The sequence below is a fragment of the Nilaparvata lugens genome, chromosome 14, assembly GCF_014356525.2.
Source record: "Nilaparvata lugens isolate BPH chromosome 14, ASM1435652v1, whole genome shotgun sequence".
NCBI classification, from domain to species: domain Eukaryota; kingdom Metazoa; phylum Arthropoda; class Insecta; order Hemiptera; family Delphacidae; genus Nilaparvata; species Nilaparvata lugens.
In genome coordinates this window covers 19,426,950-19,450,331 of record NC_052517.1, presented here as the reverse complement: position 1 = coordinate 19,450,331, position 23,382 = coordinate 19,426,950, and the positions used below count along the sequence as shown (strand labels likewise).

Sequence of the window (23,382 nt, the reverse complement as noted above, 5' to 3'; positions counted from 1 at the left end):
TTAGAAATTTGTATTTTGATTGTATTGTTTTTGTATTTTTATTGTGTATTTGTGTTGATTTGTATGAATTTGTATTAAATTGAGTTGCCTAAAAATTGTTCACACCAGAGCTCTGCGACTGTGCAGAGTTACAGATATCTGGACGTCCATACAGTTTCACTTCACACCAGAGAAATCTGTGGCCCAATAGAAAATTATTTTTACTTCAAAATCTCTACCCGATTCCTCAATTTTCATAATTTTTTTTAAAGCAAATTATTTTGTTTCAAGACGCTGAACCCGAATCTGGAGTCTCAATATATTTTGTTGTTTTATCTCCTTGTTGACGTGATTTGGGGTTTTGATGAGAGATCTTGATCGAAAACGACCGCTCGGATGCCCGCAGAAAATCGCTATTATAGTGAGGTATACGTTGTCATGGCAGTGGAGAAAGATAGAAGAGCAATGTTGCCGATTCTCTGCCTTGTCTCTGATTTCAAAAGACGATATCTCATATCTGATATAATATTCAATGTTGAAAATTTTCAATCATATTTTATCCGTCAAGAAAATTTTGATATTATAAGATGAAATATTTTGTAGATGAACATATTTATACATTGTTGTAGTATTATGTGGGAAGAGTGCGGAGGTGGTAGAGGATAGCGCTATCTGCTTTGTGGAATGATAGACAAGGATAGCAACACCAATGTTAATTAAATCCAATACTGCCATTATAATGTGGACCTCACTATTAATAGGACGATTCGAAAACATTCGTCTGCGAGTGAAGTTTATTTCTAATGTCTTTCGGCAGATGTATGGATGTCTGTGTTGAACAACAGCTCATTGCTTAGGCAGGCGACCGATCTTTTTGGAAAATCCATCCACCGACTGCAGAGTCGCACAGATTTGGTGTGAACAAGCATATTTATTTAGTTAGCATAGTCGACGTAATCCATTTTGCTTTCATATCTTTAGAATACATTCAACTAGAAAAATATGTCGAACTGTTGTAAATTTGTGTATAATATAGGGGCTAAAGTTGGGAGTGCAGGATACATTCAATTTGCCCATAACAGAGAGGCCCAGTTGCAGAAAAGCCGGTCAAATTTTAACCGTGATTTGTTTCACGGAACCAATCAGAGAAGGTCTTTTTGATAAGACGGCTTCTCTGATTGATTCTCATGTAATTAATCACGGTTAAAATTTAACCGGCTTTTGTGCAGCTGGACTGTAGAGTATTCTTATAACACAAAGCGGTAGAAACTTTCATAAACGTTGCTAGTAGTCTATTTAAAGCAATTTAAAGTTTGAGTTCATTCCGTCAAATTGTTCTGTTTTCCCATAGATCCCTCTTGTAACTTTAGTGAATAGATTCCCTTTTCTAATTTATAATATTCTTGAGCACTTTTTATGTCATTAGATGTCTAGAGTTTGTTACATTATTTTTATACCGTACAACTTGATAGACCTGTTGAATGTGTAGTTGTGAGTCATGCGCTTGTAAACCATAGAGTTATTAAACATTTTTTGAAACTTATATTAAGGTAAATAGTTGAGTTGAAATTTTTCAGCTGCTCTTCATCTACTTCTTTACCAAGCTTTATCAATATTATGGTTATATTTTGCCCCAAAGGCAATGCAAACCGATTTGTATGGTATGGTTGCCAGTGTAGTACAAGAAAAAATTACGACTTACTGACTTTCTATCTCTATTCTAAGCTTTATTAGGATAATAAATGGTTTAATAAATATGTATAGTTATGTTTTTAATAGATATTATTGTGAGAAACAGTTTTATTTCTTCATTTTCTATTAAAATTGATGACATATTTTGCTGGGGTTTCTGGGTGAAATATTTAATTTAGAGGCATTTTAATCTTTTATTCAAGTTATATCATTAATATATAATCATTTTAGAGTACAATTTATGTCATTTCAATGTATTCTAATTACATTTTTGTAATTATTATGCAGTTTTTATTTTAGGTTAGAAAATTATTTTCTTCTTATTCTTTTACTCTTCTTCTCTGTAAAATAATTAGGTCAGAAAGTCAGCTGGTTTCTGCCAACCAAACACATCTATGTCTCAATAGAAAATAGATAGGGCGGATAGAGAAATTTTGCATCGTTACGTTGGCGGCAATACTTTTCCCTCTTCTGTCGAAATAGAAATAAATTGAATGCTGCCATCTTGGATGTTTTTTTGCTATATTGTGTAGTGGTCGTAATTCATTGCAGTTTTTAATTATATTTTATTGAGTTCACTCTTAAATTATTGTGAAATGTGTTCCTTATTATCTTAATCAACTAGTGTGAACATAGAAATCCAGTTCTATCCGATAATTTTAACGTGAGCTTTGATGTAAAAACAGCCTATTCTTCATTCGCCGATTAGTTCAAGGTACCGTAAATTTTACGTAATGAAAATGTTTTATCAGCTATTCAACGTTATTTATTACTTGTTTTTGTCTTATTGTACCTCCTTACAATGTTTTTAATTGATTTCGTTTAGTTTTAGAAAATTATTTCCTACTTTTGATCTATGGCTGTTTCACTTTGAACTGCCAAGGAATTGAATCTGTCTAGATTTTTTAGCTATAATTCATCAATTTTAGGCTTAAATTCGTACAAGTTGAATTGTTTACTGTCGATTTTATTCATTTTGAAGGTAAATATCATAAACGTTTATGATTTTTTGAATATTTACTTGTCATTCTTTGGTTATGATTTACCGATTTGAAACTTGAATTATTAGTACAAAAATAAGCTATTTCCTAATAGTTTAATTTATTTCCAGGTAAAAATTAATTATTTCGAATATTTTTCTCTAAAATTCAACATTAGCAGACATCATGTTCGTAATTGCATTCAACTTGAAAACATCTAAGGTTAAGGCTAGTTTTTTGTTTAGGTATCAGTCTCAATTATTTTGTCATTTTAATAATAATTACTGAAAGTAGAAGAGAAAATGTATTTGCCATTCATGCATAGGTTTTTTATTATAATTGCGCACACCAATGCGGTCCAAACAATTTTTTTATCAATTATTTCAGTCATAAATATTTTTAAAAAAAACATTGAAATTCACCTCCCCGTTTCCTGCTCTGTGAAAGGGGCAACAAAGTTTTTTCATAGGAAATTTTAACATTTTTTTCGCTGCGGGATTAATTTTTACAGTAAACTTTTTTTTTAAATCTTCCCACTACAGAAAGCGGGTAAAAATTTCCATTGAGTATGTTTCAAAATTTCCCCGTTGAGGAGAGCGGGTCAATTTTTATAGTAAAACATGTTTTAAAATCTCTGCTCTCTCGTTTCCCGTTGCGAGAATAGTTATTTGTGCAACTAGTGCGCAAAGTGACAGTTTGCTGCACCGAAAGAAACGTTTACGCCCGAGCCGTAGGCGAGGGCCGAATGGTTTGTTGAGTGCAGCAGAGGAACTTTGCGCACTTATTTCACATTAAGTTTTTCCTACAGTTACCATTGAATATGAAAAGTGGGTAATTATGGGTAAAATGCATCAAATGTTTTTCTGTGTAATTTTATTATTGATAAAAACCTTAATTTATTGTTAAATTGAATAAAAATGTTGTCCTTGGTTATAATATCTACTTAATAATTTGCGCGTTGTGCTTCGTTGCACCTCTGCTCACTATAGCAGCCACAGCAGTCACTGTTACCAACTTCATTTTCATTTTGCTGCACTGTTGCTCCATATAACCTACTAAGTATTTTGCGTTGCCATGTTGCACTAGAGCGGAAAAGTGATTCTTTGCGTTCTGTAATCAGTGCAGCAATGGCCACTTTTCAACGTAACTGTAGGAAAATTTATTTTTTTACAGGTCGGCCAATCTATCTTCTTGCAACTGAAAACTAATGTAGAAGTGCATCCTGCGATTAACCATATTATTTTTAAGAATGAGAGGGAATTTGAAAAATACTTTGGATTGGGCAACATTTTTTGAAAATAATGTATCATTTTATGTTTTGTTTTTTTTTTAAGTAAAATCGTTTGCACCAACCTTCATTCTAGACAACCATGTTTACACTGACTAATGTCATAGAGACAATAGCGTAAATAGATATTCCATGGTATAGGGCGTTTATGTCGCAACTTTCACTGTTATCTCAAGCCGATTATTGTCGATTTTTACTGTTTTGGCCGGATAAGAGTGTATGACCGGCACAATATGATGGACTATTACCGTCATAAAGCTTCACATGAAAGAACTACCTGGACTATCGGCTTGAGATAACAGTAACATAAACGCCCTTGAGCTAATGTTCACCCTCACTAATTATGACACCGTAGTAATTATTAACTAGTGGTAGTTTGCTATTTCTAACCGTAGTATGTAGACTTGTCTTCGATTGTCTGGTTTTTCTTTTTTTATGGTGTTGTCTCGTCTGCTTGTTGTAAATACTGCATTGTATATTTGACTAATATCTTGCACTTGCCTAAAATCTCACCCTACTTCACTGCTCTATGCAGCTTCTTCTTGAATTGAGTTGAATAATTGTAGAAAGAAATATTGTCTTTAAACTGTTCAAATCTTCTGTTCATCTGCTTGTTGTAAATGACTATTTGACTAATTTCATGCACTCTTCTATAAACTTCTTCTATTTCACTGCTCTAGGCAGCTCCTACTTTGAATGTTTCGAGTTGAATGGTTGGTTGATTGACTTGAAACAGTTTCAATCTTCTGCTTGAACTTGTAATTTCTCATTTATAGAAAGCCACGTCTTTGTTCATAGTTCTGTCTTTATTCTTCTAATGAGCATTGCAGCTTTGTTTTTTTCTCTCTCAAACACTTTTCGACTGTGGATTTTCTCGCCTGCTGTGACTTGGTTTGATTGCTTGTCTTGGTGTGCACATCAGTGCTGTTTGAAATCCAATCATCATTCACCAATCTTTTTTTTCATTTTTCCTTCTATTTCTTTTGGCCTGTTGTAGAGCAGTAGATGCGTGTTTGGCATGAGGGCGCACGATTAGTTGACAAAGTGCTAAATAAATCAAACATCTAAACGTTTTTCCCTTTTTTATATTACAGGACCGGCAATCGGCAGGCCACTATTAAAAATACTGGGAATATTTTTACCGAGAATAAATATGTTTTATTATTTTTTCATTCATCTTTTTATTTTATTTTTATAATTTTTTCATGTGTTATTAAATTTTATATTTTGTTTGCATCATTTTGTTTTTATTTTAACATTCATTTTATTTAATCCATCATCATTATTATTATTTCGTTTTAGTCATCATTATTTTTATTTGATTTGTTATGATCAGTAAATTGATATCACCCACTTTTTGTGAGTTATGCCCACCAATGCAGGGACATTCCAATAGCTGTGAAGTGTTATTTTATAAAAATTCAATTTATTATGATGAGTTGTTGGTCTTATTATGTATGATCATTTATACCCCCACCCTGTGTCTTTAACCAACGATATTTTCAATAATTTGCCAAATTTTTCTCAACTCGGGTGACTAAAAATTATTCCTGAGTTTTGTAATTGAAGAGTACCCAGTGAGGCTCAACTCACACTTACGCGACTCAGGTGGAGAAGAGACTGGACTCTAGTGGAGAGCATGTGTTTCCAAATGGTGACACTCAGACCAGTCGATTCTAGTCTCCGCGACGTCACCATTTGGAAACATACTCTCGACTAGAGTCCAGTCTCTTCTCGACCTGAGTCGTGTGAGTTGAGCCTTAGGGGAGATGAAATACTGGTTATTCAAGATCCATTGGCCTTTAATTAGCAATTCTTGCATTTTCCCCCCAAACCATTTTAGATGAAATCCCTCTATTGATTGAGAAGGTAACGACATATTATTGGAGTCTGCTAAGTGTGAATTTTGATAGTGTTTTATTCTAGAAATTATCCATAAATTGGGGGTGCAGAGACTTTATTGATGTATGATAAGTATACTATATTGACAAGTGTCTATTATGATGATTAAATGATTTGAGAGGTATAAAGCTGGGTTTACACCAAAGTTAATAACTCAATCCTTATAGATCCTACTAGATTGGACGTAACTTGACAAACACATATGTTCATCATGTGTATGATAAGATGTGTTCAATCTAATAGAATCTATAAGGATTGAGTTATTAACTTTGGTGTAAACGAAGCTTCAGATTGATGGTTGATTAGCAAGCAAGCGCAGACTATTGACAGAGTACTGTCAACATTGGAGCGAGGCGAGGTGGCACTCCATTTCAATGTGTCTACTACTAACTACTTGAGACCAGTTTCCATTGCCACACATTAATGTATCCCAACATGTATCTGTCTCCAGAATATAGCAATCAATGATTAGTTTGCAACTTGTCTCTGGGATTTGTGGCAATGGAAACTGATCTTCAATCTCCTATTATGTTGCTATAGTGAAATTCACGTTACAAAGTCAGTGAAAATGATGGGACGGCAGAGTTGCCGATTTTCTGTTACCACCGCCTTCTATACTAGATAGCTGTGATTTGTCATCCCGGTATATCTGATGTCATATTCTACTTATTAATTTTCTCATGATTTAATAATACATTTTCATGATTGAGAGAAATTTCTGGTAGTTTATTATATTTCTACATAGTCAAGAAACCATTTACAGCAGTGCGGAGTTGGAAAGGATAGAGCTATCTGCTTTGTCTAATAGCAGACAAGGATAGCAATACAAATGTTGATGAGGTGCTGACTTTATAACGTGCATCTCACTCTAGTATGCAAACTTATGCGTAGGGCAGCGTAAATTCAGCAGCGGCAATCGAATATCCCTTCTATTATCACTATAATATTACCAGTAAGGCTCAACTCACAATTACGCGACTGAAGTGGAGAAGAGACTGGACTCTAGTGGAGAGCATGTGTTTCCAAATGGTGACACTCAGACCAGTCGATTCTAGTCTCCGCGACGTCACCATTTCAAAACACATGCTCTCCACTAGAGTCCAGTCTCTTCACCTGAGTCACCTAAGAGGATATTTGCAGTGATTCTAATTTAATTTGGCGCGGCATTCTACAGCGTAAATTGCAGCGGCAAGCGAATTTCCCCCACTATTATCAACTTTATAAGGGCCAAACCACACGCAGCGTTTTTCAGTAGAGTCGGTAGGGCAGGATGCTCTCTTAGTGTCGGTTGCACAAAAGTTGGTTACATTTTAACCGTGATTAATTCCTCGAGAACCAATCAGAGAGGACGTCTTGTCAAAAAGGTCTCTGGTTCTTGTAAAATTAACAACGGTTGAAACTTAACCGGCTTTTGTGCAACCGGGCCTTAGTAGCTGATTCCCGAAGCCAATCGGAGAGCTTTCTGCCCTGAAGCGAACCTCGTGTGGCTTGGTCCCCATGGTGCGGCTATTTGGCGCGGTGTTTGCTATGATTGAAGGTTGGTACCGTTGAAATAGTGAAAATTAAACTAAGGCCCGGTTAAATTTTAATCGTGATTAATTTCACGAGAACCAATCAGAGAAGGGTTTTTCAAAAAGAAGGCTTCTCTGATCTTGTGATTTTTTTTCAATTAGTTCTTGGAGACTCCAGTTATGGAATAAAATATAAGACAAGTCAGATTCATAAGTAAAAAATTATTTTCCAACTAGAGAACCTCATATGACACTAAACACGGCTTTATCTACTTAATACTATTTCAAACCTTTTTTTAAATGTGTCATATAGTAAGTACTTGTTGGGAAACCAGGTAGCTTGTTATGAAATTTCTTTAAATTAATCACGATTAAAATTTAACTGGCGCTAAGGCTACAAACAGCGGTCAAGCGTTCTTAGGTAGTACAAGAAACTGAATAAATGAAACTTGATTATTGAATTGATACGAGATGGAGACGGTCATCATATATTATTTATTGTTTACTTTCTTATTCAAGGCTACCTTTATTTTTAGTTTTTATGTATCAAATTGGAAAACACTGAAGCTGGTACAGATACAGCTAGACTATTTTGTTTTTCTTCAATTTATTTTTGAGGAAAGCAATTGGAACGCTTGTACGGTATTTAACCGTTGCCTGCATAAACAGAACTCTGACCGCTGTAAAGCTTTCAACGTTGCTAAATCATGAAATTTGTTAAAATGTTTCATTAACTTAAATTGAGGATAGAACAGCGTCTTGTGTGAAAAGTTTCAGCGATATTAGGAAAGTCGAAGGTCTAATTCCTAAGCGACGATTGTATCAGCTGCTATATTATTATTTATAGCCTAATATCGAGGTATTATATTAAAATTATATAACTACATTATTTTTACAGTATACTTGAATACATTAGTCATAGCTTGGGAATTGGACCTTCAGTAGGATACGGTAGACCTTTTGTCTGAAACTGAAACATAACCTCACTTTTTGGAGGGATGGATCACTGCTAGATTGTAGGTCACGGAATTTCCGTAGCAAGGATCAAATGTGTCAAGAGTTTCCTCTTAAAATAGTAGAAATCATACTGAGACTCCACTTGGTACAGCTAGGGGATGTCAGTCCCTTTTTGTGATTACTATATGAGACCTAACCTCACTTTTAGAGCCCCTCAATACAAAGCTATTCAAAATGTTTGAAACACTTTCTGAAATATATTTTGGGAACCTGAAGTATTATCTATTACAAATATTACCTCGAATTGAAATCTAGGATGGGATAAATTGTTTTTAGAGCTTCCAGATTGATAGTTTATCTCTGAATGTTCTGAGCGAGAACTGATTTTTTCCAGAATTTTAGAAGCCCAGAGAATGGCATCAACTCTACTCATTCTGGAGACGTTTTCTTTGAAACTTTCAATCTCAATTTGATCAGATTGTATTTTTGAGAGCATATTTTTATATTTTTAATAGGATATTCTCCCCTCATTGCAACTGTTCTTTGAGGTTAGGGATCTTGAATTTGCCGCGGTTTTCTATAGGAAAATGGCGGATACATGCTCAGCTGACGACAGTCAAGTCAGCTCAGCTGACAACTTATCAGCTGTTTAGGAGGGAAATTATTTAGGTTCAGGGAATTTATAGTTTACTTTCAAATTTAATACATTTTTATAACGTGTTATTAAACAAAAGCATTTTTCAAGAATAGTATGATATTATATTAAACTATTATTCTTGATGAGACAGATTGATAGGACAATCACGGAGCTGATTTTTTGTTTATTATCATGCCAAACTGTGCATACTTTGAGATGATTTTTTGATGATAGGATTATCTAGGAAATGATAATTTAGTTACTATATTGATATTTTCCTCCAATCAAATGATGAACAGTGTATGAGAAGCATGGAGGAAACAACACATTTCTATTCTAGATTCTAAGGAATCATGTTGGTAGAGTTGACTTTTGTGGCGGCTGATTTTTTTGAATTTGAATAACTAGTGGCTCGGTGAACAGTAGACCTCAGGCAGTGTTTTCTGCCACAAAAGTATTTGGTCTCACTTGTTTTCCAAAATAATAATGGACACGGCTCAAATTTCAAAGAAACCTTGTGTATACATCGACGCGCAGTTAAAAAAGGAATATTCCTGCCAAATCTCATCGAATTCTATCAATGTGTTTGGCCCTAAATGCGTTACATACAGACAGATGAAAGAAAATCCCAGTTAATACATGGAGCTCACTATGTGATCGGTCAATGAATTCAGGATTGAACTCTTTGAAAAACGTCTAATGCCAAAAATACCTGTATTTATTGACAAAATATTCCAAAAATGTATATTTCATCGACTTTGCCAACGCATTTGATCAAGACAATTTCAAGAATTTGGATAAGAGCGTGTGAAATATACTTATAGAACCATAAGAAATACGCTTATAGCATACAGAGAGTGATTTATTAATGTTAAAACATTTTTAAATTCGAAGAAAAATTCTGAAAAAACCATAAAAAATAAGGGAGTTCCACAGGGATGTTCACTCGCACCTTTCCAATTTTTAATTCCCAGTTTTTATCTCTCTAGATGCCAACACAAGTACTCAATCAATTATTATATAACCAATAAGTAGTGAGATTAACTTTCACCTGTAGGCATTGGTCAAATGGGGAGCATTATTGATATGTTACTTTATTTATGAGAAAGTTGACAATATTGGAAGTGTATCTCACTTATCAGAGTCTATCAATTTAATTGCTGAGCTCAGGTGTCTCACTTGTTTTTATTACATAACTTCAATAAAACAGTTTTCGAACAAAAACACCTATTTTTTTACACACTCTTAACAGATTCACTGATCATAGTCGACAAGAAGGCGTGATTCAAGATGCAGAGAGGATCAAGTGAGCGGCCATCTTGGATTAATCCCACAAAGCAGCAGTCCCAACATTTGAGATAAGTTATTCCATTTTTTTGACAATTATTTTCTGATAGTTTTATGCCTTAATTTGTAGAAAAGGATCAGTTGGATATCACAGACTTGATGAAAAAAAAAGATTGGATAAATCAATCTTGAAGAAAATTTCTTCTATAGTGAGATAGAAAAATAATAGGTATTATTTTTCTATAATGAAATATTCAAGAGTATCTTGAATGGAGCTGCTATCATCAGTACAGTATATGGCTCTGCCAGTGTAGACTACTATCTGCTACCAAATATTATGATATACATCTCATGATATTTTATATTTGAAATAAGAATGGTAAAGTTATTGACAATCAGTGTCAACATGATGAGCTTCTTCTCTTGTAGTTTAATAGTAGTTAAGTTTAGTTTTAATAAGTAGTTTAATTTGATGAAGGAAACCTCTCCAGCTAGTTTCATCAAAAGCTGCTTCAATTGGGACATCATGCATCCACAGTTTAAGTGGAGTCCGAAACATCAGTGGAAAATGTTTTTCAGGTATACTCTACTTGGAATGAGTAGAGTATACTCTCATAATGTAGTGCTCACTCCTGCGGGAGATATATAGAGCACAATGTAGGCTAATTGGAGCAGACCCAACAAAAATATTATTTTTTTAATAAATCTAGTAGTGTGAATGATGAATATTTTTATTGTTCACTTGGAATTGAGTGAACAATCAACTCAATTAAAATAGAATTTATAATATATCTGGAGAATTTCTTTGAGAGAATTTCACTACGACTGCTGCTGTATTCTCATGTTGAAAACATGGAGATTTCTTCAAGATGAATATTCGACAACTTAGTAAAAAGCATTGAGGCTTTTTATTGATTCATGGAAATAAACTCTTTTGTGATGGATTGGAGTCTTCAAGAAAATTGAATTCCAACAAAAATCAATGAATTTAATTATAGATTTACAGTAAATTTGTCTAATAAACTGCATTCTCTACAGCTTAAACTCATCTCAAGTAAGTGAGAAATTGAAATATCAATTTTTCAAGAGGGGAACAATGAGCTTTCATTTTGTTCCAATATATTTTCAGAGCATAGAGAGGCGGATCTCTAGTTGTATCTGAAAACCAAACTAATCAACTTGTTACCACTATACTAAAAGTAGTAATGTATTCTATTTTGAATTATTCTGTGTTATCGGATGGGCACGTTAAATGTCGGTCCCGGCTGAAGTGGGACAGTCGTAAGGATCATTGACGACTTAAATTATATATAAATTCAGGCGGTGGGACCTTCCCGCAAGGGACTCCCCACCAACAAAAGTCATACGAATTCACTTTTTTGAATAATATTTTATGAGGCTCTGCCAATGTAGGCTACTATCGGATACCAGATATTATATGATATACATCTCATGATACAGTGCAACCTCGATATAACGGACCCCGATATAACAAATAACCCGGTATAACGTTCTTTTTTCCGGTCCCTTGAAAACCCCATAAACCTTAATAGAAAATTAACCCCTATGTAGCGTACAAAATACGTATTCGAACCTCTATATAACGATATATTTTTGATGTACTTTGGTAATATTTTGACCCCTGTATAACGTATATAAAAAATAAGAAACCCCTACATAACGTAGACCTCTATATAACGTATTCCCATTGTTCAGACCCCTGTATAAAGTATTTTATTCTTATCTAGGCCATCACTTGAGCATGTTTGAACATGAAAGTTTTCATTTACCCCCCTTCCGCTCGCCGCCCATAATAGAGTACAGTACTGTCTGTAATGTTCTATGTATTCTTGTGTATTCTCAGACAGTGAAGTGTACAGTTGCAGATTTTGAATGAAAAGTTTTTGTGTGACTGAAAGTGTGTTTTTGTGTTTTTTTTTTGCAAATTTGTTTTTGAGTGCGTCATGGCCGAGAAAAGAAAGTCTTTGAGTGTTGACTTCAAACGTAAAGTTTTAAAATTCATAGAAGAAAACCCTCATAAGAAGAAAGTGGACATTGCAAAGGAATTCAACATTCCACCAACAACTCTTTCAACAATTCTTAGAAATAAAAACACATATGAAGACGAAGGTGGACTTTCTGGTCAGTGTAAAAGGGCTAAACCAGCCGAATTACAGGACGTTGAAACTGCTGTCATGTTATGGCTTAAACAGTGTCGTGACAAAAACGTATCCATTTCGGGAGCTATACTTCAGGAAAAAGCTCAACAATTTGCCGAACAGTTGGGCCATAATTCTTTTCGAGCAAGCAATGGCTGGTTGGACCGCTTCAAGAAGAGGAATGAAGTACCTTTTAAAAAAGTGAGTGGTGAAAGCGGTAGTGTTGATGATGCAGTGTGCGCGGAATGGAAGAAAAAACTGATAGACTTGACACAAGGATTCAATGAAGATGATATTTACAATGTAGACAAAACAGGCTTATTCTTCAAATGCCTACCAGACAAAACTTTGACTTTCAAGGGTGATCCCTGCAATGGAGGGAAAAACAGCAAGGAACGGCTTACGGTGATGCTTGGGGCTAATGCATCAGGTACACATAAGCTGAAGCCCTTAATAATCGGAAAATAAAAAAAGCCACGCTGCTTTAAACACGTTACGTCTCTGCCAACAAAGTATGTTGCTAATAAAAAAGCTTGGATGACAGGAGAAATTTTCAGCAACTGGCTAAAAGAAACAAACATGCAAATGAAACTGAGAAAGAAGAAAATCTTGTTATTTATAGACAACTGTTCGGCCCACAAGGACATCCCGAAGTTGACCCATATTAATCTCCAGTTCTTGCCGTGTAATACAACATCAAAACTTCAGCCCATGGATCAAGGGATAATACAGAATTTCAAAACACTCTACAGACGGGAAGTGGTTAGACAATACCTGAACGACATGGATCACCAAACTTCAACTAACATCAACCTTCTCGACGCCATGTGGATGGTGATGAAAGCATGGAATAATGTTTCTCAACAAACAATTGCAAATTGTTTCAAAAAAAGTGGTTTCAAACTCAGTGTGCAAGAGGAAGCCACGGATGAAGAGGAGTTGGATAACCCGTTACCCACACAGCCTGGTTTGAATGTCGAAGCCTCCTGGCCAAGAATTCAAGAAGCATTGGATATCAACATCGAGTTTGAGGAATTTGCAAACTTTGATGAAGATGTTGCAGTATGTGGGGAGCTTACTGATTATGAAATCATCTCCAAAGTAACCGCAGATCCGGAGGCAGATGATGACGGTGAAGGCGAGGAAGAAGAAGACGTCCAAGCTGATGCAGCTGTTGCCGATCGACTGGACCCTACTTCAGAAGATGCTCGTGAAGCTCTGAACGTGTTGAAGTGTTTCTTTTTAAAGAAGAGTGCTGTATCCGAAAATACTATGGAATCCATCACCAAGCTAGACTGTGCATTGGACCAAGTGAAACTCTATACAGCGAATACACAATCAAAAATTATTGATTACTTTGGGCCAGGCAGCAGCCGTACGTGAGTTTTTGTTTTCTTGCTAATTTGATTGATTGAACTTGCTAATTAAAAACTATTGAAAATAATACTGTAAGCATATTTTATTCTGAAAATATATACGTGAACAGTAGGTAGTTCTTTTAATTTACTGAACAAATTTCCTAATTGATTAAGCTATACATTATAGTTGAAAAGAAATAGGATACAGTACAGTATTGCTATTATTCAACTACTATTGAATTATAGCATTTTTTTACTCAATTGCTATTTTTAATACGGTATTTCTATTATTTAATAGCAATTGAATAATTGCAATATCCTATTACCTTCCACCTTTATAGAGTAGTTAACAAATTTGCATTCATTTTTAAGAAGCCAGGTTGGCTAGTTACAAAGGTGGAAGGAAAATGGGTACTGTATTACAATATTATTAAACTGCTATTAAATAATAGCATTTATTTAATTGCTATTTTCAATACAGTATTTCTATTATATAATAGCAATTGAATACTTTCAATATTCTATTTTCTTCCACCTTCTGTAGCAGTACAGTACTGTACTGTAATATGAAACATACAGTACAGTACTGTAAACTGTATATCTAAAAATCTACTTCAAATAGAGGTTGAACGTGTTCAATATACTTTATATGGAGGTTATAACTAACCCCTATATAACGTATTTTGCCAGACTTCAACCTCGATTTAACGAGCCTCGTTTTTAAGTAAACCCCTACATAACGTAAGAATTCTTGGTCCCTTCAAATACGTTAAATCGGGTTCCCACTGTATTTTATATTTTTAATAAGAATGATAAAGCTATTGAAAATACATTTCAAAATGATGAGCTTCTTCTGTTGTAGTTTAATAGTAGGTAGTTAAGTTTAGTTTTAATAGTTTAATTAGCAACCGAATTCCAGTAATATTTGTAGTTATTTCATAATCTTCAGTGGAGTAAAGTATCACCTACCGTACCATGAAGTAATGAGACCCAAGAATCATCTTGTGGTTGCAAAATTCATCAAATCTATGGACGACTTGGACATGATATTATATAATAGGAGCATTTTATAATGTATTCAGAGTGAATATTAGGGTAAATTTACACACCTTATGATGGAAAATATTTTATATTCTGGAAGCTGAATGCTATAATAGTCACTTTTTGCTATTAGAAAAAAACGACTGTCTGACTGCTAATCGTTTTTTCTAATAGCAAAAAGTGATTTAATAATGAGCAGTTCGTGATGGAAAACAACATTGAAGAATGCTATAATAGTAATATTACTTGATTTTTCAAAGTATTTTTGCAGTCATCAGATAGATGCTGATGCGCTGCGCTGTCCTTTTGAATCCTCTTATTAATGCAATACTCTCATTAATCAATGATGAAATTTAGGATGATGGATCATATTATTTGGAATATGATTAATAGAAAGGATATAATATATTTGTGTTGAAAATAAGCTTCTAGGACCCTTGTTCAACAAGAAAGTAATAATGCAAATGCAATATACAGAATGGTTCTCATATTGAGATACCAATCCATTTCAATTTAAATACTATATGACAAGACTGATCTCCTTCACTACTGGATAATATTAAATGATACTTAATCCCCCTATAGATAACTGGAATATTTTAGTGTAGTACTTTGTATTCCTAGACAGTGACACATTGACTCATTGACACATTGATGTGTCACTACTGCATCATTCTAATAGTTTTTGTCTTGTATTTTCAGCTATCACCCACTGTATACAGTGATGAACCCAGAATAACATTCCGTGCCCACAAAAATGGATACGCGTTCCGCGAGTGTTCCGTACCGCACAAAAATGGATACGCGTTTCGGGAGTGCGTTTAAAGTCTAGTGAAAGTAGTGCAGTGTTGTGTAAAAGTGCTCAAAAGACTGGATGACAACTCTGGACTCTGGACTTGCTGGTTGCTGGGAGGGCGCATCCGCAACAAAGATGAGGTGAGACATCCTACTTTTTAATTTGAAACTTGTAATTGAACAATTAGTTTATTCCATTCATTAATATCATTATGATCTTACAAAAATATTTATACTTCTTGATCTTCACCTGGAGTCTACATTTTTATTTCAAGACACTATCGATTGAAAATACTTGATCTCTCCAGCATTTTCTATTAAACTGATATAAAATTCTCAAAATTTAATTTTTCTCTTGAAGATGCAAAATCATTCCAATTCTGTAGCTCATTCAGAGGGTAGAGAAACTACTAGCTTCACTCTAGTACCATAATGAATTACTTTGATTCCAAATTGATTGAATATTAGTTATTTTTTCAGAACTCCTTGACTGATTTTGCTAATTGTTTGTTTCCAGGTTTGAGCTGTGTGCAGTTTGGTGAGTCAGCAATTTCAAATATTCATACTACACAAAAATGTCCTCGCACACATTAATAATTAATAAAATTCTTCCATTAACTCACAATATTTTTTCCAGCCTTTAGCTACAAGTATTAAATTTGAAGTGATGTGTTGTACAGCTCTACTGGTGGGATGTTCCACATCGTTGTCATGTAGTCGTTTCAAAAGGTTTCACACCTCGCGGCTTTGTTGTTGTATTTTGTTGGATGTCATAGGGATACCATTGAAAGTTTTCAGATAATGAGACAATTTCCCCAACAGTAGAGTTATCCAACACTATTTTCATTTAAAACTTTTCCAATATTTTTAAACTTGAAAATTGGATATCTGTTATATGTAGATATATTGAAGAAGTTCTCATATTTTTATTGAGTCATATCCACTTTCTGCTTTCAATATTACATTTCATTTCCCCATGAATTAATTTCTTTTCAGAGATTATTTATGGTTTTTTCAAAGTAAAATGTGTGTGAGGTTACAGGGAATATTGTTGTCAGTGCCTACACATGTTTTTCTTATACACACACAAACACCAACACATATAGATTTAATACAGCAGGCTTCCAAGGACCATCGAGGATCATCAAGGATCTTCAAGGATCATCATGGATTCCCTGGCCCCGACCTCATCACCGATTCTAAATTCAAATCTAAATTTAAATTCTTATAGAAGTTTTGAGTAGAAGTCTGACTCACTAAAAAAAACTTTGAATCTCTAATCTCATACATCAAAAAATCTCAAAAATGAGTATATTTTATTTTGAATTTAGAGTTTCTTGTCTATGATGGACGATTGCTAGTGAGCTGCAACTCAGGTCTATGCAGCAAAATCTGAAATCTTGAGACAAAATCTGAATTATTACTGTTTTTATTCAGGAAAAATATTATATCAAGAAAGATGAAATGATCACTTGATAATGAATCAAAAGCCAGAAGAAATAGAAGCTGGAAACGAATAACGGTGCCAACTAAAGGTGGATATTCCTTTTAGTTTTTGATCGCGCCCAATCAGTATTTGTTAATCTTATTCTTTCCATTTGTGATGAGGTATGAAAGACAGTATCCAATCAGACCAATACAGCCAGACCCTGTACTGAGTACCAATTGCTGTCAATCATAGAGTTGGAGGCCTATTTCAGTGGGCTCGGCATGCTGATTATGCTTCCAGCTCAGTGAGACAAACTCACTCCTCTTTAAATTATTGAAAGATATTCGCCCCTTCAGGGCGATAATTAGGAACCCCTTAGAAGTTTTAGCGAATTTGGATTTGATTTTGCAGTCAGCACACTTTTTAGATTAAGGATAGGGCTTCAGCACATCTATAGATCTAGCTCAGGTCCCTCACAGCACACGGATTTTTTGAATGCAGGACCTTTCAGGACCGTTTTCAGGACCTTATTTGAGTGAAAGACAGCAATGACATCCACCAATGCAGCCAGACCCTGGGGTGGTTGATAACTGTCGATCACTTGGAGCTAGGAACTGAATTCAGTGGGCTGTGCATACTGATTTGAAGGTCCACTCTGTCTCACTCCCCAAAAACCAATCTTCTTTTATCAGGACCTTATTTGTGTGATAGACATGGATGACATCTACCAATGCAGCCAGTCCCTGGGGTGGTTGTTAACTGTCGATCACTTGGAGCTAGGATCTCAATTCAGTGGGCTGTGCATACTCATTTGAAGGTCCACTCTGTATCTCTCCCCGAAAACCAATCTTTCCCCAAAACCTTCCCACCCAGGTCTGTTGGAGGCATATTTGTTTATTGTGTTTTTGTGTACATGTCATGTGAATTAAAGTCTAGGTTCGAGGCTCCAATTGAGCTGGGTAGACACATTCATAGTTTTAAGTAAGCTACTTGTTTTTTAACATGTGTTGTGTGATTATTGATTTGTACATTTCATTCCAGATTTTTTTCTAAATTTCAACTTTTTCTCCAATACAGTACGGTACTGTACATGTCCCATCTTTTTCCAATGAATTATAATCATTTTCTATCACGGGTTAGGGAACTTACAAGTTTTTTTCTGGAGTACTTACTCCATCAGATATATATTTTGAAAGAAAATGCAGTAAGAAGTTCAACATTGGTGCAGGAGAATAATATTCTCCTTCTTCTTGCAAAACTTTTTACTGCATTTTCTTTCAAAATATATTTTCTGATGGAGTAAGTACTCCATAATATTATTATAGGAACATCAATAGAAAAGGTGAGAATAATAACTTTCAAATATCTCAGAGGTCCACACTACTCTATAGGTCTATTTCAATCATAGTGGTAGAGAATGGCTGTAGTCAACTTTTGACAACATTGTGTTTTTGGCTGTTAGGGATGTCTGTAGGGGAAAAGGAAGATCACTTTTGGGGGCACTTAATGCCCCTAAAATAAATTAATCCAAGATTGTTTAGAATTTTTCAGTTTCAACAACACTTTGCAAGCTGCATACAAAGTTTCAGCGAACTCGTGATACTGCGGTGCACTCAAACCATGGTGGGTTTCCTTGTGAAAAACGAAAAATGACCCAGATTCCAATGAAACTCTCACCAGTGCTTGACCTGGAAAATGTCGAAGCCGAATTTTGGGCCCCAGCTTCTAAAGAGAGGGTGAGTTATGTTGCTGTGGAATTGACAATAATTAAGGGTTAAACAAGTTTCAAAACTCTTTCTGTATTTGGTCTTCCCCAAGGCACATTCCTTTCACCATTTCTTTCTTTGATTTATATGTTGATGTTAATTCAACATAGATTACCTGAGTGAGAAATGTTTTCTTGTACTGTACATCCAATATAATGTGAAATATCGGGGACCGAGCTTCGCTCTGGAGTACAAAAGCATAAAAAATTTAATACAAAAGAAGAAATTATAATAACATTCATGCAGAAATTTTCTATCTAATCACAGTAAATTGAGATTAATTCCCAGGGGAATGCAAAACCCAGTTAAATTTTAATCCTGATTAACTTCACGTGAACCAAATCAGAGAAGACCATTTCAAAAAAATGGATCTACTGGAATTAATCAAGATTGGAAATAACCCGGCTTTTTTGCAACCGGAACTAAGTACCTGATTGAATGATTACAAAAGTTCAACAGCTGAGTCATAATTTTGACACAGTCCCACACACATGAACTCGCTCACTCACTTCCATCACCAACAGACGACGAAATAATTATCAGCTGTTTTTCCAAGGACAAATAATAATTATCCTTCAAATGTCCTTCAGCGAGTTTTCCCAGGGATGAGACCTAGTGCAATCGAATCTTTATATTATAAACCTACTATGTTCTGAATTTCGTGAGAATCGTTAGAGCCGTTTTCAAGATCCGGTGAAATACAAACATATAAACAGAAGTTGCTCGTTTAATATTATAGGATTATAGATTAGGCTCGAGGCTCCAATTGAGCTGGGTGGACAGTGGACACATAGACCGAGCCAAGTGGGTCAAAGATTCAAGTCAAAACGCGACAATAATTTTCATAAAATTTGATACCTAGGTTCCTTTTTTTGAATTGCGCGCCAACGTACATTATAAGGATTTCAACATTTCTTATTCAAAGGATAAAAAGGAAAGGGAATTTCCTTCATAGTTCAATATTGGTCCTACTCTAAAAATCAGCCCAGCCTTTGGGCGGCAATAGATTTTCATAAAATACCTAGGTTCCTTTTCGAATTTCGCGTCTACGTATTTTATAAGGAATTTATAATTTTCAGCTCATAGGATAATATAAAAGGAAAAGGAACTTCCTCCATTAGTCCTACTGTAAAAATCAGCCCAGCCTTTGGGCGGCAATAGATTTTCATAAAATACCTAGGTTCCTTTTCGAATTGCGCGTCTACGTATTTTATAAGGAATTTATAATTTTCAGCTCATAGGATAATATAAAAGGAAAAGGAACTTCCTCCATTAGTCCTACTGTAAAAATCAGCCATTGGCCGTTTTCACACTGAAATCTCGCCGACACGACAGGACAGAATATACTCAAGGTTTATAACTGCGCGAGGTCTACTGTTCACAGAACTACTAGTAGTTTCAAGAACTTGTTTTTAACCATGCACTTGAATGATTTTTTTGTACCAGGTGAAAAAATTGACAGAAATTTTTGTGAATTGAACAACTATAAGACTTATTTCAGACTAAATGTGTAGCCTCATCTAAATTTGGGAGAGGAATAGCACAAGGTTACCTTATTTTTTCTCTCCCTATCATTTTGATAATGTACCTAATTGTATAAATCAATAAATAAAGGTATAAGGCACTGGAAACATTCATAAAAAACACAATTTTTATAAATTATAAACGTTTCTCATTTTAATACCAATGCATCTATGATTCTTAATAGTTTTATAATATATTCATTTTTATATTTGTGTTACTTTTGCTTATCGACTCATAATAGATATTTACACATATTGTACACTTTTTTTTTCTCCTTCCCAATCACATAAAGAAAATAACATTGAGAAAACCCCTACAATTATCTATCCAATAAAATTATATTCACAATTTAAATACATCCAGTGAATACGAATAGATCATTATGTAATAAAGTGAATAGAAAAAAACACAGAATATATATAGTTTATAAACACACAGTACACTCAGAATTTGAATAGAATACAACAATAAAGAATATTTATAATAAAATATTTTGGACATTGTTATGTTTCTTTATGAAATGAGACCACTCTCTTGATAAACTGAGATCTTTATTAAGTGAATGTCACTCTACAAGAATGGTCTTCAAGATATTAACAATAAGAAACTAACTAAAAACAACACAAAATAGCAAAAAACTGATTTTTGATGCTATCACAGTCTAAGGAATTTTCAAATTTGGATTTCAATTTTACAAGATATGTAGGAATTTATGGTCAGCGTAGGCTGAATGGGTAATAATTATGAATATATGTTTTTAGAAATAGTGATAGTTTGACGTGAACCTCACACTTTACTAGAATTGAAAAAAATAATAATTAGGAAGACTTAAAATCTGCCCCAAAGAAAATTTGTAATTTTAGCAAAATATGACGTGTAGATTTGTAACCTGGGAGCATCTAAATAAACAACAATATTATATTGTTATAATCATAAAAGCCGGTTAAATTTTAACCGTGATTAATTCCATGAGAACCAATCAGAGAAGCCCTCTTATCAAAAAGGCCTTCTCTGATTGGTTCTCGTGAATTTAATCACGGTTAAAATATAACCAGCTTTTGTGCAAACGGACCTACAACTGTCAAAATTACTTTAAAAAAATACCTATGGTAGTAGGGCAAGGAAAGTAATAATGTAGTTGAAATTTTGAATAATATTTGAAAAATAATATCAAAACTTTCCAATCAACCTATGCAATGCTTGCAGTTTCCAGTGATTCTGCTTACTATACTAGCAAACAAAAATAAGAAACTCATTTAAATAAAATAGAACAAAAATTAGATTCATAGCTCGACAACATATATGATACTGTAACTTCAAATATACCTATATAATATAATGAGAATAAAGTCTAAAGCATACGAAACATCCAGTTTTTCACACTAAACATATATATTTCTGATAGATATATATTTCTATATTAAGATTTACTTGAATCTGTTAGAATCAGTTGAATAGATGACGTCATTTTGGTTTTGAAAGCATCTAAATCCAAAAATCTACGTTGTGAAAATAATTATTGAGGACTGAAAATTTTGTGAAGTAAACAAGACTTAGGGCCGGATCTGAGCTCGGGATTTAGCTAAGTTCTAGACTTTAAACAGCTGGAGTCAGAAAATTAGCTTTCCAAAACGGGGCGTAGTCGCAGTTTTAATTTTCTCATTTCTATAATTGGAAACGTTTTCCCTTGACGAAATTAAACATTTCTAAATAATTCGAAATAGCTGAAATTTTACACTATTTTCTCTTTATTTTATTTTGTGTTTAATTTTCTAGTTTTTTTTGGAATTTAATTCAAACGTGACTTTGACAATGACTACGACTACGCCCCGTTTTGGAAAGTCAATTTTCTTACTCCAGCTGTTTAAAGTCTAAAACTTAGCTAAATACCGAGCTCGGAAACCGCCCCTCAACCTATTTCGGACTATGTGTAACCTTATCTAAATTTGGGAGTGGAATAGCACAAGGTTACCTTATTTTTTCTCTCCCTATCATTTTGATGATGTACTTATTGTATGAATTAACAAAAAATTAATAATGTATGGGAAGGAATCAATTTTCTATTTATTGATAGATAATTTAGATACATAATTATGTTATAAGGGAGTGATTGCATACATTTTCAAGTGAATCTCAAAATAGAACAGTTTTGAAGACACAATCTCGTATACTAAATATATAATATATAGATTACCACCCTCTCCATCTATTATTACAAAATCTAAACTTTTGCCTAGAAAAAATTTATTTAGGATTACAACTTGATGGACTCAAGTTGGTAAATTTTACTTATGTGCTTTTTGTTGTAAAATGCGAGCCAAAAATTAATGCAATCTGTAACAAATTAACCAAAAATTTTCTTCAGGTCATAATTTGAGCAGAAACACGTCAAATTGTAAGAATTTTTAATATTTATGACACATGTGATTTGATATATATCTTATATAAATTTTCCAATAGAATTCCAACAAAAAACGAGCTATTCTTTTAGATATTTACTGTAATCATTATTTTTGTAATAATTATCAATTCTAAACTTATTTGGAACACTATAATTATTTACAGAAAATATTCAACTAACCTTCCTTGCACAAACAAAATTTAATTCGCCTCAGATTTTATCCTATGATACAACAAAATTTATCAAAGAAAACTTTCACTAATAATAATTAAATATTATCAGTCTTTGGCCAATTTTTTCAAAATAAAATTCTCTAAAAATTAATTTTCTTTCAGTGCTTTTCAATCGAACTAGGTGAACACAAGCTTATAATTTTTTAAAATAAATTTACAATATTGCAAGACAAACTAATTTTACTAATCAATTCAACTAATAATATTCAATATATGAAACTAGACAATGGGATTGCGCAGGTAAACTAAACATACATTTCTGAAATTTACACCTAAATAAAACATTTTCCCCGATATTTTACAAGATTTTATCTTTTTAAATTGGTTTAAACGGGTTAAAGCAGTTAACAATAGAGTTTTGAGTGGCCCTGGAAGAAGAACCGACTATTTCAATTTCAGGCTAGGCCAGAAACGAATATTTTATGATTTATTTTTTATGTCTA

The 23,382-nt window shown here is 33.8% G+C and overlaps 2 protein-coding genes across 2 annotated transcripts; both read left to right on the top strand.

Annotated features, from left to right (window-relative positions):
• Positions 1-12,197: 12,197 nt before the first annotated feature.
• On the top strand, positions 12,198-12,860 carry LOC120354290 (tigger transposable element-derived protein 6-like). Its single transcript, XM_039441198.1, has one exon. The coding sequence runs from the start codon at positions 12,198-12,200 to the stop codon at positions 12,858-12,860; it is 663 nt and encodes a 220-aa protein (XP_039297132.1).
• Positions 12,861-12,971: 111 nt separating this feature from the next.
• LOC120354288 (tigger transposable element-derived protein 6-like) lies at positions 12,972-15,616 on the top strand. Its single transcript, XM_039441197.1, has 2 exons — positions 12,972-13,703; positions 15,494-15,616. The coding sequence occupies exons 1-2, from the start codon at positions 12,972-12,974 to the stop codon at positions 15,614-15,616; spliced, it is 855 nt and encodes a 284-aa protein (XP_039297131.1).
• Positions 15,617-23,382: the final 7,766 nt, after the last annotated feature.

Excerpts from the sequence above, each read along its gene's own strand:
- LOC120354290 (XM_039441198.1), top strand. The coding sequence starts at position 12,198 with ATGGCCGAGAAAAGAAAGTCTTTGAGTGTTGACTTCAAACGTAAAGTT.
- LOC120354288 (XM_039441197.1), top strand. The coding sequence starts at position 12,972 with ATGCAAATGAAACTGAGAAAGAAGAAAATCTTGTTATTTATAGACAAC. Across the intron at positions 13,704-15,493 it reads TAGACTGTGCATTGGACCAA|CTATCACCCACTGTATACAG; the intron begins GTGAAACTCTAT and ends TTGTATTTTCAG.